Source organism: Citrus sinensis, chromosome 4 (assembly GCF_022201045.2).
Source record: "Citrus sinensis cultivar Valencia sweet orange chromosome 4, DVS_A1.0, whole genome shotgun sequence".
NCBI lineage: Eukaryota > Viridiplantae > Streptophyta > Magnoliopsida > Sapindales > Rutaceae > Citrus > Citrus sinensis.
This window is the reverse complement of record NC_068559.1, coordinates 16,175,099-16,187,794: the sequence shown is the minus strand read 5'-3', so window position 1 is coordinate 16,187,794 and position 12,696 is coordinate 16,175,099. Positions and strand designations below refer to the sequence as shown.

At 31.5% G+C, this 12,696-nt stretch overlaps 1 protein-coding gene across 1 annotated transcript; it reads right to left on the bottom strand.

The window, feature by feature from the left end:
* Positions 1 to 3,922: 3,922 nt before the first annotated feature.
* On the bottom strand, positions 3,923 to 6,215 carry LOC102622829 (heavy metal-associated isoprenylated plant protein 7). Its single transcript, XM_006493167.4, has 5 exons — positions 6,030 to 6,215; positions 5,669 to 5,918; positions 5,309 to 5,517; positions 5,120 to 5,207; positions 3,923 to 4,654 (listed from the first exon to the last, which is right to left on the bottom strand). Exons 1-5 carry the CDS (start codon positions 6,036 to 6,038, stop codon positions 4,173 to 4,175), a joined length of 1,038 nt encoding a protein of 345 aa, XP_006493230.1. The 5' UTR covers positions 6,039 to 6,215; the 3' UTR covers positions 3,923 to 4,172.
* Between the last annotated feature and the right edge of the window lie 6,481 nt (positions 6,216 to 12,696).

Sequence of the window (12,696 nt, the reverse complement as noted above, 5' to 3'; positions counted from 1 at the left end):
ATCCTTTGTATTATTAATATAATATTTGCAGAAGGTACAATATTATCAGTTCTTTGGAATGAGAGTTTTGGTAGTTCAAGAATCAAAGACCACATCGTCAACAAGTTTCTACATTCTTAAATCTTAATTTTAATCACTTTGATTTCAGTTCAAACAACCTAATCACGATCTAATCAGATTGATTATATAATAATCTTTTTTTTCATTGAAAACAAAAACTAGGGTTATATTATATATTTATAGACATTGCTGTCCAAGGCCCAAAACAAAATATTAAATTAAACAAAAATAACGTATGGTGTAAGAAACCATATTCACTGATGGAAAAATTAGAGGAAAATGGAAAAGTTTTTAAGTTTGGAGTAAATAATCGGTGGCTGTTCATGTACACACATTGCTAAAATTATATTGAATTAAATTATTTTAATTAAATATGCCAACATGGTCCAAGTCACGATGCCATATCCTTAAAAAGGAAATTTGATCCGTGCTAGATAAGTATGCTGATACGTTTGTCTTTTTATCTACGACGTATATATATCTTAAAAAAATTTCAACAAAATACGCATTATACATTGTGGGTGGGCGGAATAACTAAAGTTGGAGAGACTTTTAATGCGAGATAATAAAGTTTAAATAGAAAACTATATTTTTTAATTTTAATATTATTTACATGGTACATTCCATCCAAAGAAAAAAAATACATTACCTGTGTACAATAGAAACTTATTGATAAATGTATCACTGCATCATAAGTCCTATGGTTTATGAAACCCAAATTAGGGCTAATTTGGTAATGCTTTTTAAAATAATAGTTGTTAATTATACTGTAAAAATAATCAATTGTGAAGAAAATTAGTAAACCTTTAGTAAAATTCATTTTTAAAAGTGTTATGAGTTTTAAAAACTGTCGTATATGTTTGTTAAATCTTAGTATATTAAATCGCTGTAAAAATAAAAATGATTGAATTGGTCATAATATTGAATAAAATTTATTTAGATATCTATAAACCTATATATAATTTTTTTTAATTGTATGTGTATGTAATAATTAATAACTAACACAAATATTTTTATGTTGTTAATTTTCTTTTATTTTTATCTCAATATAATGGCTAATAATAATAATAATTTATATCTCTTTAAAGTTAATGACTTTAACTCCTAATTAATAAGGATAAGTTTGAATTTTTATAGTATATATGAGATTATATATGAAATTATATTAAGTATAAAACTGATTCTTAAAATCAAATTTTAAAAGCTACTCCTTCAATATTTTTTAAAATTTAGTTTAGGATAGGATGATTTTACAAAAAAAAAAATATTTTTTAAAAAAATTAACAAACACCAAAATTAACTTTTAACTTTTAAAATTATTTTTAAGCCTCATAAAAGCAATCCCAAAAGGACCCTTAATACCTAGCAAATGTCATAATTGAAATTTAATTTCGAAAATTTGTGCTTCACGTGAAGGAAAAATTTACTGTTATTATAAATATGGAGAGACTCAAACCCCCTAATCTTAATAATGAGATAAGGAGGTATCTGTCACAGTCTATGATTGCATTCCAACATTACATCATTAAATTAAAATTAGTCTATGTTTTCAGGTAAATTTAATGGGTCCACATATAAATAAAATCACCTTATGGAGTATTAATAATTAGCTAGAAATATGGATTTTTAAATTCACGTATCTATGATGGGTCCATAGATAGATAAACTCAACTTTATGGAGTATATTTCTGAATTAGAAATATGGATTCACATTGTTGTTTAACAACTCAAAGAAAGGGTTAAAGAAAGAGTGGGAAAGGATGAGGAGATAATGTGATAGTGTTGGCATACATCAAGAAAATAAAAAAAGATTGATTTTTTTTTTTTCCAAAGATTGGCTAGCAAGAATTAGTTTTATTCTATATCTAAGTAATCTACTTACGGTTTCGTCATCGTCAGCAAATGTAAAGTGATTGGTGACAAAGACGTTTTCATTTTTATTATATGTCTGCTCATAAATCAAGCCGGAAGCTTCTCCAAGGAACTGCAAGCACATCGGATTGTCAACATGTAAGAGTTCATTTGTATTGAGTAATCAGCATGGTGTGCGCTGAAAAAGACTATTCTTATATAAGAGTTGGGTTACAAGTTATAACAACCAAGTAAATTTATGTCTTCTTTCAGTATAGACATCGTGGTTTTGTTATTTTACTTTGCAATTCAAAACTAATTTACATATTTGAATGTGACGATGGTAAAAATATTTCAAATCGACTGAGAATAAATCATATAGTTTACAAGTATAAGACAATTGGTCAATTCTTAACTTTTTTGATAGTTTTAGTTTGAGTATGCATTAGGACCATTGACTTTTATAGAAAATCAGACCCAAGCTCACGATTAGTTAAAATAGATTAGCCTCCACCGGAGTGATAGGAAAAATCTCTCACACCGACTAAGATTAGTTGATGCAAGCTTTGTGTAGTCTTGCAAAATCCGAATTTGCAAATGAAATGCCAAAAAGAGAATTTCGCATTAATTTCTCTTTAATGAATCTTAAAATATGCACCTTATAGGATATTATTAGATGGGCACCACATTAATAAAATCCACTCAAATAAAAGTTTGTCCACCTTTACATTAGTTTTGTACATACTTGAAAACGGTACTAAAATCACAAAGCCTAATTGCTTTGTGATAATTGAAGCCAACATTTGAAACAAAAACAAAAACTCTAGCTGGATTAATGGAATTAGCATGTGATGGTCGAATCTCATGCAGAAACAGTCGTATAAACTTTTGAAAAAGGGTTTTGAGTGGTCTTCCTAATTCGTATATATAATCTTATATGAAGCCATGATTAATTTGTATTGAGACTGTTGGCTCAACTCTCGACATTCTACTTTCAACATACACTATGACTAAAGGCATTTGCATGTGCTTAAAATCCTGGCCAGCGGCATGGTACTTAAAAGAATCTCTATAATAATATCATTGTGCCCACTTCACTTTTACTATCAACCTTGTCAGTACTCGAAAGCCACAGAAATAATTGGAACTAGAGAGAAAATCAAACGAAAGCCCTAATTATTTCAAAATTTAGGTTAAAAAAAAATTTAATTTTGTGTGCCTCAAATATTCAATGATTTATCTAAACCATCTGGATAACAGAAAAGTTTCCCCGGAAAACACTCATAATAAATCGAATTTCGATAGGTGAAGTTTCCAAGATAAAATTGAAAAGCAGAGTTTGATAATATCTAGACTCTAGAGTAGTTGATCACAAAGGAAAATAGAAAGAAAAATGAGTCTGTGATGCAAATTTACCAAAGGTACAGAAAAAAAGGGTAACTTATTTGGTGGGTGCAGTGAGTCAGTGAGAGTATCATTGGAAAAAGCAATAAATAATTTCTCCACCCAGATGGAGACTAGAGTGTTAATGAAATCCCAATTTCAGAGTTAATTAGATTGTTGATTGTACTGCTCTTTCATTCTAATATTAGACCATTTTTAAACCATTTGATTTTCAAATTATTCCAAAAACAGTAAATTAGAGGGCCTTTAAATAGAATGTCATAATCTAATCATAAATTCACCTTAATTTAATTAATAGGAACACACCAAATTTATTTGTGAAGTTATTGAAAGATACTTGAACCAACAGGTGTGTCCCACCAAAAACTGAATCAACTGCACAAAAGGAGAATAAAAAAAATAGTATAATAACATCCTATTGCATGATGCAGAACCAATGGAAGTGCTATTGTGCTAATGAACATGGAAACTTCAAGTCAATGTCCCCTTCATTCAACAATATAACCAACCCACTTACTCAAACAGTGAGATTGATGACCTTCCACCATACAGAATTTTAACAAATATAATAAACAAAGCATCCTAAGAACTACAATTTGTCATAATGTTAACAAATAAATTTTTTCATAATGTTATTATATATATTCATATTTATAACAGTTAAAAAAAAGTACTCCAGAGCCTCAAAACTCTACAGCATATCTGTAGATTATACTTTTTGTAGCAACAAAAACTACACAGTACAACTGAGCACATCACATGGAGAGCAGGACAGGGTTGAATTTTGATAGATCACCCAATTGATCTTCTTTTTTTCCCCATTTTGCCCCTTCATCTCCCCAATTTTTTTTTTTTTTTTACATTACAGAACAGGCATTAGGGTTTTCATCACTGAAGATCTGAGGAGGGTAAGCATACATCTCCATTGCATACCTTTGTGGGTAATAATAATATTCATTAATATTTTTCTTGAGCTCCACCACTGTTGTCTCTTCTGTTGCTGCTGTTGCATCTGCTGCAGCTGCTTTAGCTTCATCATCATTACTCTTCTTGTTGTCACCTTCTTTCTTCTCTTGGTTTTCTTGCTCTCCAGCTGCTGCTTTGTTCTCTTTGTTTTCACCTCCTCCTCCTCCTTTCTTCTCTTCTTTATTGGCAGCACCATCACCACCACCACCGTCGCCACCGCCGCATTTCTCTTCTTTCCTCTCCGGCTCTTGCTTCACAATCACTGCATGTTTTCCGGTTCTCTTGTACACGTAATCCACCAGCTTTGGTGGATCAAATACACCTTTCACTGTAACCTGTGAGTTCTTTAGATCTGGCTCCGCTGATTCCACCCCTAGAAAGTTACAAAAAGAATTATGGTGATAATTACAATAATATTCTGATCTGGGGACTGGGGTTGGTGGGATTTGATTTAGAATTGAAGTAAATATTTATTGACTTCAATTGGACCAAGTACCATAGAATCTTAATGAATTGAACAGTTTAATTATATAATAAAGTTAAAAAAATAAAGAAAAACCTGGGTCATTTTTGAAAGATTGGTGAGAGAAAAAAATAAAAAAACTCTGTTTTTCTCAAAAAAGGATTCAAAAGTTATGGCATTTTATTGGTCCCAAATTGCCAAACTAAAGTAAGAGGATAAGCTGTTAAATCACAATTAAATTGTGGCAGCAAAAGATAATTAAAAAGAATACACGAACAAAATTGCATGAACCGGAAAAAAAAAAAAATAGACCACACCAAAGAAATAGAAAGAACGAAAGAGTTTTTGAGGAAAAAAAAAAAGAAAAGAACACACCTTCCATTCTGAGTATCCTTTTCTTGATCTCTAGTGAACAACCCTCACAATGCATGTGGACTTTTAACACCACGATGATCACCTGAGGCTGCAGCAAAATTAATCAAACAAAAAATGAATATCAAAGAATAATTAAAATTCAAAGTACTAGAGACACACAAGAGAGAGAGTAAAAAGATTAAAGATTACTTCTTCTTTCTTCTCCTCAGGCTTCGGCGGCGCTTTCTCTTCAGCCTTTTTCTCCTCCTCCGCCGCCGTTGGTTTCGGAATCGGAGACAGCAGCTCAACTTGTCTATGACTCTTCCTTTGAACTCTGTCCAAAACCTTCAATGGATCGGCTTTTTCTCCCTTCACAATCACCTTGTGAGTCTTGCAATCAGTTATTACATCTTCAACTCCTGCCAAACACCCAAATTATAACAAATGACGGCTACTAAATCGAAATTTAGCTGACAGAACGTGATAAAAACAGCTATTCTGCAAGCGTTATGTCTATTATTTTTGGGTCTGAATATCGCTGCTCTTATGCTTGTATATAAATATTTATACCTTCAAAGCCTTTGAGGCAGCGGCGAACCTTGCGAGCACAACCCTCACAATGCATGTAAACTTTAAGAACAATTTCTTTTGGTGGAGGTGGAGATTGTTCTTCCTTTGCCGCTTTGGCGTCCTTTGATTCTTCCGGTGCCGGTTTCTTCTCCTCAGCTGCTGCTGGTTTTTCTTGCGGTTTCTCAGCTGCTTCTTCTTTCTTTGCTTCTTCCGGCTTCTTCTCCTCCGCTGCCGGTGGCTTCTTTTCTTCCTGTATAACGAACACATGCAACCAAAAAAAAAAAAAAGATTAAAACCCAATCAAGATGATTAATGGGTTCATAAAGAAAACGTAAATAAGATTATGGAGTTTTTGCAATACCTCCCCCATTAGTGTACAGAGAATTTTTTTGTTGTTGAGATAAGCTTTGAGATTGAACTCTCTCTCTCTTTTTCTGTGGAGAGGCAGGCTTCTCTTATTTTCTATTTCTTTTGAGGTTTTTTCTTTTTCTTTTTTCCCTACTACTGTGGTTTCTGGACCATCAGATCTGAAGTTAAAAGAAAAACACTTCACTATAAGGTCTAATTTATCATCATCGTCGTCGTTCACATGACGTGGCTTTTTATAAGGGGCACGTGCTATCAACGAAGGATGTGCTCGAGACAAATGGTGCCCGGAGCTTTCATGCTACTTTTTGGCCTTTCTCGAGGGGCATTTTGGTAACTCCACATACATTTATGTTTTACAGTTACTGAACTAATATTAGAAGCTTAAGAAAAACCATAACCCTGTAAATTTATGTATAAGTGGACTTACGCTATCTCATCAAGTGGCAAAAATAAAATAACAAATCGGCCTGAACGTAATGGAAATGTTTAAAGACGTTACCCTCCATACATACATTCAAGGGGCATTCTCGTAACTCGACATGCATATATTCATGTTGTTACCAAGGTTGATGAGAAGTAAAGTACGTAGAGACATAACGCTCCGTTGAGGGGAGTGGGGTCCACCATGTGAGTCCCGTCAGCAGCTGCCAATGGCATCACAGCCGTCTGATTCATTCCTAAGCCACGTGGCATACACGAACGGAACAGCCAACTAGACCAAAACAGAACGGTGGGTGCCTGCCACTACTAGACTCTGTGCAAGGTTGTGATTCTGTCACCCAACTGTAACATAACATCTTTGACAGTCCCTGCCGTGAGACTTAAATTTTCAACGGCGTCGTGATCGTGGTAATCTGCAGGTCTGTTACTGCAAAGTTAGGAAACTTATTTAATATCAGGAATTAATGTGATATATATCAATGATGCACTCACATAAATGCATTAACCCACCCAGGGTTGCTAAATTTAATATTTTTGGTTAATCATTCCATTTTTTTTTTTGATAATTTAGAGTAATCAACGTTAATTATGTAATTAACCAGAGCCGTAGGATATACACAAACTTTAATTAAAATAAAATATTAAAATTAATTTTATAGCTTTAATATATGTATAGATAGTTGTAATGCAATTTCTCTACCAACTTTCTAGGCTTATCATGTGCTTAGAATTTTATCACAGTATAGGCTGCTCAAATCACATGGTTTATAATTTTTCAAATCTGATTTTATTAGAATGGTGTGTCCTCTCTAAATTATTAGATTTTTTTGGCCTGTAGAGCTCCAATTGAATCATTTTATTTAGTTTTAATTGACAAATCATTTGAGTTCGAATCTTAAAAAAAAATGAAAAATGAAAAATTTAATTTGAGTTTTATCTACTAATCTATCTTTTTAATAAAAAAATATATAAAAAATTAGATTTTTAAAGGTTAAAATTAAGGCAAAGTTTGCTAATATATATATATATATAGTTTGGTAGGGCCATGTGTGAAATTTGTTATTTAATTGAAAAGGCTAAGTTTTGGTAAAAAAGCTACCATAAATTAACCTTTAATTAACACAATTAGCAGACAAAAAGCTAAGGATTTCAGTTATTGGTCATTATGACAAAGTCCTAATGGGAGTTTTCTGTTGTCTTAATTGTTTCTAGTCTGTTCAGCATTTGAATCACTGAAGTTGCAATTATTGTGACTCATACCGACCTATAACCTAATAAGAGAACGGCCTCTTTGGCAATATGAGCATGAATTAACAACCCAAAATAAATAAATAAATAAAATGAACACGCAACAAAGCCATGGCAGATGAAGTTGGTGAACTTTACCATTTTGTTAATATATTTTCAATTCTTTAGGAGATATTTTAGAATATCTCAAAAGTAGCATGTCCAGGATCTAGATACTTAAATTTGGGAGAGTTTAGTTTAAACAAATTTTAATTTAATTTGAAGTACTTTTTTCTTTTTTTACTGTTCACTTAAATAAATTTAAAATCTCAAAAATTCAAATTCTATTCTTTTCTTTTAAATTTTAAAGAATAATAGTAATAAATTAATTATATGGCTATTGTTATTTAAACCAATTTTTCAAGACCACTAAATAGCACTCTTACAACTAAATTACGAATATTTTTGTTATATATAAAATGTGGCCAAATTCTTTTTATTTAACTCTTTTACAAGGGGTTAATGACACATTTGAAAGGAAAATAAGGCTTAGAAGGGGCCGAAGTGCTTCTTAGCTCTTAGCTAGGTTTGCCCATGATCGTATAAGACATACAATAAACAAATGATATTATGATGTGAGTGCATTTATTTTTAAGAATTATCATGCAATTAGTGGTTATATAAAATTCAATTACATGTTATATATGCATTAATTAGTTATATTGTATTATCTCTGATGTAATATAAAATTCCTCCATGTGTTAGGTTTTGGGAATTGGGATTATGGTCAAGTTGTTCTGATGGTGCTCGGTAATAAAAACATGTAGGATAAGAAAGTAGGTGAATAAAAAGTTGTGAAAAGTAAGGGAGCGTTTACTAAAAGGTGAAGTTAACTATGATATGATTATTAATGTTATTACTTTAAAATATTATACAATGATCTAGTAATATTAATATTACAATAAAAAATACATTAAATTTATTTAAAATGCAGCCCAATCATTTAAACTGAATGGGCCGAATTTATTTTCAAATATTTAAAAGATGAAGAGATTTTTAATTTTTTTTTTCATAAAATCACCATTCTAATAGGCGGTTTTGATGAAGTTTACGCTATTTCTATAATTATGCGTTAAAGTTTTAGAAAATTGTGAGGAAAAGCTCACGTTTAGAATTGTGAAATGTAGAATTTATATTTGAGGACTCCATTCTTCTTTCCTCTACGAAGTACCATTTTTTTTTAAATTGAATTTCGAATGTGTGTTTTGATTTGATCAATTCTGACTATATAGGTTGAACTTAGGGATTTTTTCAAGATTTGATGCCGTAGGTGAACTTTTTTTTTGGCCTTTTACTAGTTAAATTTAAGTCAATAATTTTTATTTAAGCTTTTCTTCCATATTTTCTCATCCACAGAAAATGCTGTGTAGGTTCTTAAAATGCTAATAAAACTGGTCACATACATTTATATGAATATAAGAAAAGAGCTAAATGATAAAAAAAAAAACTTAGAATTAGTTTGTAGATTATGGGAAACTTTCGTTTAGAAGCTTGTATTGCTAAAAGACAAATTAGAGGATTTTATTATATAAATTTAATTTAATTTCATTTCATTTCATTGGAATAGTGTATACTTAATTAAATAGAAGTTCCCTCTTAATTGGAGGTGGGGCTTTAGCAGCTGCCTCTAGGCCTTGAGCCGCCCCCAGTTCTATTAATCCTTGGTGTTACATCAATTAATATTGCTAATAGTTTAGAAGTTTAAAAATTCTTCATTCTTTCTGATTGTTTTATTTTATTTTATTTTTTTGTTTTAGAGTCGAATCAAGAATTCAAGATCTAGAATCATTCCATTTTATTGATTGGACTTATTTATAAATTTTTTCTCTAATATCTAATATATAGAGTAATAGGCAAAAATTTTCAAATAAGGGGCCCTACTAAGTCCTTGAATAATACTTACGACAAGCCAATAAACTCAATCACGATTAATCAAAAGTAAATATTTTCAAACATTTATAAGTTATTAATAAATCTTTAATTATTCCTAAATAGGGGCACAAAAATGATAATTAATATAATTGAGGGCCTTAGATTGGGACAGGGCTTCAGCAACTTTTTCTGTTGTCTAGGACTGGAGCCACTCCTGGTAATATTGATATTTGGTATTCAACATCAAAATAGCGAATTATTCAAAATATGAAAATTCTTCAATTTTTGTTTTGTTTTTTGTATTTGTTGAGAATCGAATAGAAATTTTGAGAACTAGAGTTATCTCATCTAATTGATTGAACTTGTTAATTAAATTTTCTAATATTAAATATACAGAGTAATAGACATTCAAAACTTGAGCCCTGATGTCTTTCCTTTTTCATTTTAATAAAAATCCCTTGTTCGTCAAGGTTATTAACACAAAAAACCAAAAAAGAAAAAAAAGACATTAAAAAATTTTCAAAAGGAGGGCTCTACTAAGTTCTTGAATAACACTTAAAGATGAGCCGATAAACTTGAGCAAGATTAATTGAGACTAATTAAATTCAATATGAAGTATTTTCATTTCTTTCTTGTCACATACTTTTAGAATGTCAAAAAGAGAATTCGGGATTTAGAAGCATCCGAAAAACTTTGATTGGATTTTCCTATAAAAATTCTCTAATACGTAATAATTGACAAAATAGGCATGCAAAATTTTCAAAGGGTTGCAATAATGTTCCTTCCCAAGTCCATAAAATTGATTGTGCTTAAGTGGGACAACAAATGGAAGAGACATTGTTGGCTCTGATTCATAAGATAAAATAATGGTTTATTTGAGTGCTAATATGTGACATGACTTTGATTTCATCGTTTGTGTGGTGGGAGTATTATTTAAATTGCTTGATTACGTATTAGATATAATTCGTATATATGAAGCTCTAACTTTATTAGAGAAGATTGTTTATAATTAATTAAAATGATGTGTGCCGAATTTCTTCCAACATAATAAAATCTGTCCTGAATTATCTTCAAGGAACAGTCGTTAGTGATAAGATTTCTTATCTCAAACTTTTTCGTACAATAATGATCGTTAAATTGGGAAGGTCTTGAGCTTATTGGTGGGATATCATTTATCTTCTCATTCTTTTAATTATATGGAAGATTTTTGTATCCATATTGATTTAGTGCATGTTGACCTCAGGTTTGCACGATTGTGCTTTGAGATTTGAACCACAACTAATAGGGCCATATAATTCTATTTTTTAAAAAAATCTTGAATTGATTTACGTTAATGAATAGCAGAACCAGTGGCAGCAGCCATTGTATTGTTTATAGAAACATAGTCCATATCTACAAGTTAATTTATAAGTTGATGAGTGTCTAAAGTTTAGATACTTTTCCAAGATTAATTGTCAACTAATGTTGATTATTTTTTAAACACTTGTGTCATGTGTAGGTCTATTTTGCTTGGTTCTTATTCCATTAAAAATATACTAATGCTGGTCCATTAGTTCAGGGTTACCCAAGTCCTATATTCTTAGACCAAAAACAGTCTCAACCAATGTGGAATAAACTCCTTAACAGCATATTCATGTTGTAATCAGGCGAAAATAATGCAACCTCTATAAACGAACATTTCATATTTTAATATGACTGGAGAGTGAAAGCTAGCAACAAGATCTTTGCATAAGAAGAAGCTATATGCATGGACATGCCTGTCAATTTGTTCGATAAAGCACATAATTGATTGGCAATGCCTTTTCAATAATGGTGGCTAATGCTCTAGCTGGAGATGCATAAAAGAGGTTGTTAACCTAATTTCAAGTATATGGGTAAATGACTTTACAATAAATGTAAGTGTCATCTTGGTTTGGCTTCTTCAATAGTTGAGATCATCTTCTAGGGACCAAAGATAGATGGAGGTCCCTGCTTGCAGCCCCCAGTTGATCGATCATTTGCAGAATCGTTCAGCTTTTTGAATCTGTCACACTCACTTTCTTGTTTCAGCTAAGACGCTGCGATATCATATAGATATTGTCTGTTGCCAAAATTTCACTTCGCGCTATAATTTGAATCTAAACCCGATCTAGCTAAACAAGAAATAACCTATTTACTCTTATATTATTTGAAATAACATCTAAATAAGAACATGTCCTTTACGGGATAATGTAATCACAATTATAATAAGATCCAACTGATTATCGTTACCCATTTTTGTACTACGTTTTGTTAGGTGGATAATCCCACATCGCTTACGCTAAATATAAAATTCGAAGTCATTCCCTAACCAAGCTCTATTGGTCTTTCAAAAAAAAAAAAAAGTAGTGGTTTATTTTTTAGCAACAACATAGTGGAGGCGGTCAATCAATCACTTTTCATTCTATATTACGCTAAGTGAAACTCTCGCATCAGTTGAGAACAGATCTTGTGCTGAATATAAGATTCGAAGCTCTTCCCTTAACCCAAGCTGCATATGCTACAAACCCTAACAAGAGAACGACATCCATCGTGCTCTAGTAGCCAAGGAAGATGGGCAATAGCTCTCATAAGTCATAATGGGGCCTACTGCTTTCAACAATTGCTCGCTTGCTTAGGCCCGTTAACAGAGTTTTTTTGCTTTCACCATGTGAGCTTGTCTAACTTAATGCCCACTCCAAAAATTAACTTAACATAACTTTGCCTTTTCTTCTTAATTTTGAAGTTTCTACACCGCAAATCACTTGTAAAAGGCAAAAAAAATCTATCTTGTTAATGGCTTCTTTTGATGCCACATCTTGATTGACTTGTCATAATCTTCTGCTAAGTTACTCGATGCGTGACAAAAACCATCAACACAAACAAGACATGATTACTCTTATGTCTAGCTTTCGGCTTGTAAAACCTGAACAAAAGTTTTAAGATGCATGTGTTAGTATATCAGGTAGTTTGTAGCAATGTTGTTGTGAAAGAACAAAGTTTTTTTTTTCTTTTTTCTCTTATATATACAGGTGGCTTGGTAGATTAATTGTTGGGATCAT

Coding starts and splice junctions, on each gene's coding strand:
- LOC102622829 (XM_006493167.4), bottom strand. Junction 5,518..5,668: donor CTGCCTCAAAGGCTTTGAAG/GTATAAATATTT, acceptor GGTGTTTGGCAG/GAGTTGAAGATGTAATAACT. Junction 5,208..5,308: donor CTGAGGAGAAGAAAGAAGAA/GTAATCTTTAAT, acceptor ATTTTGCTGCAG/CCTCAGGTGATCATCGTGGT.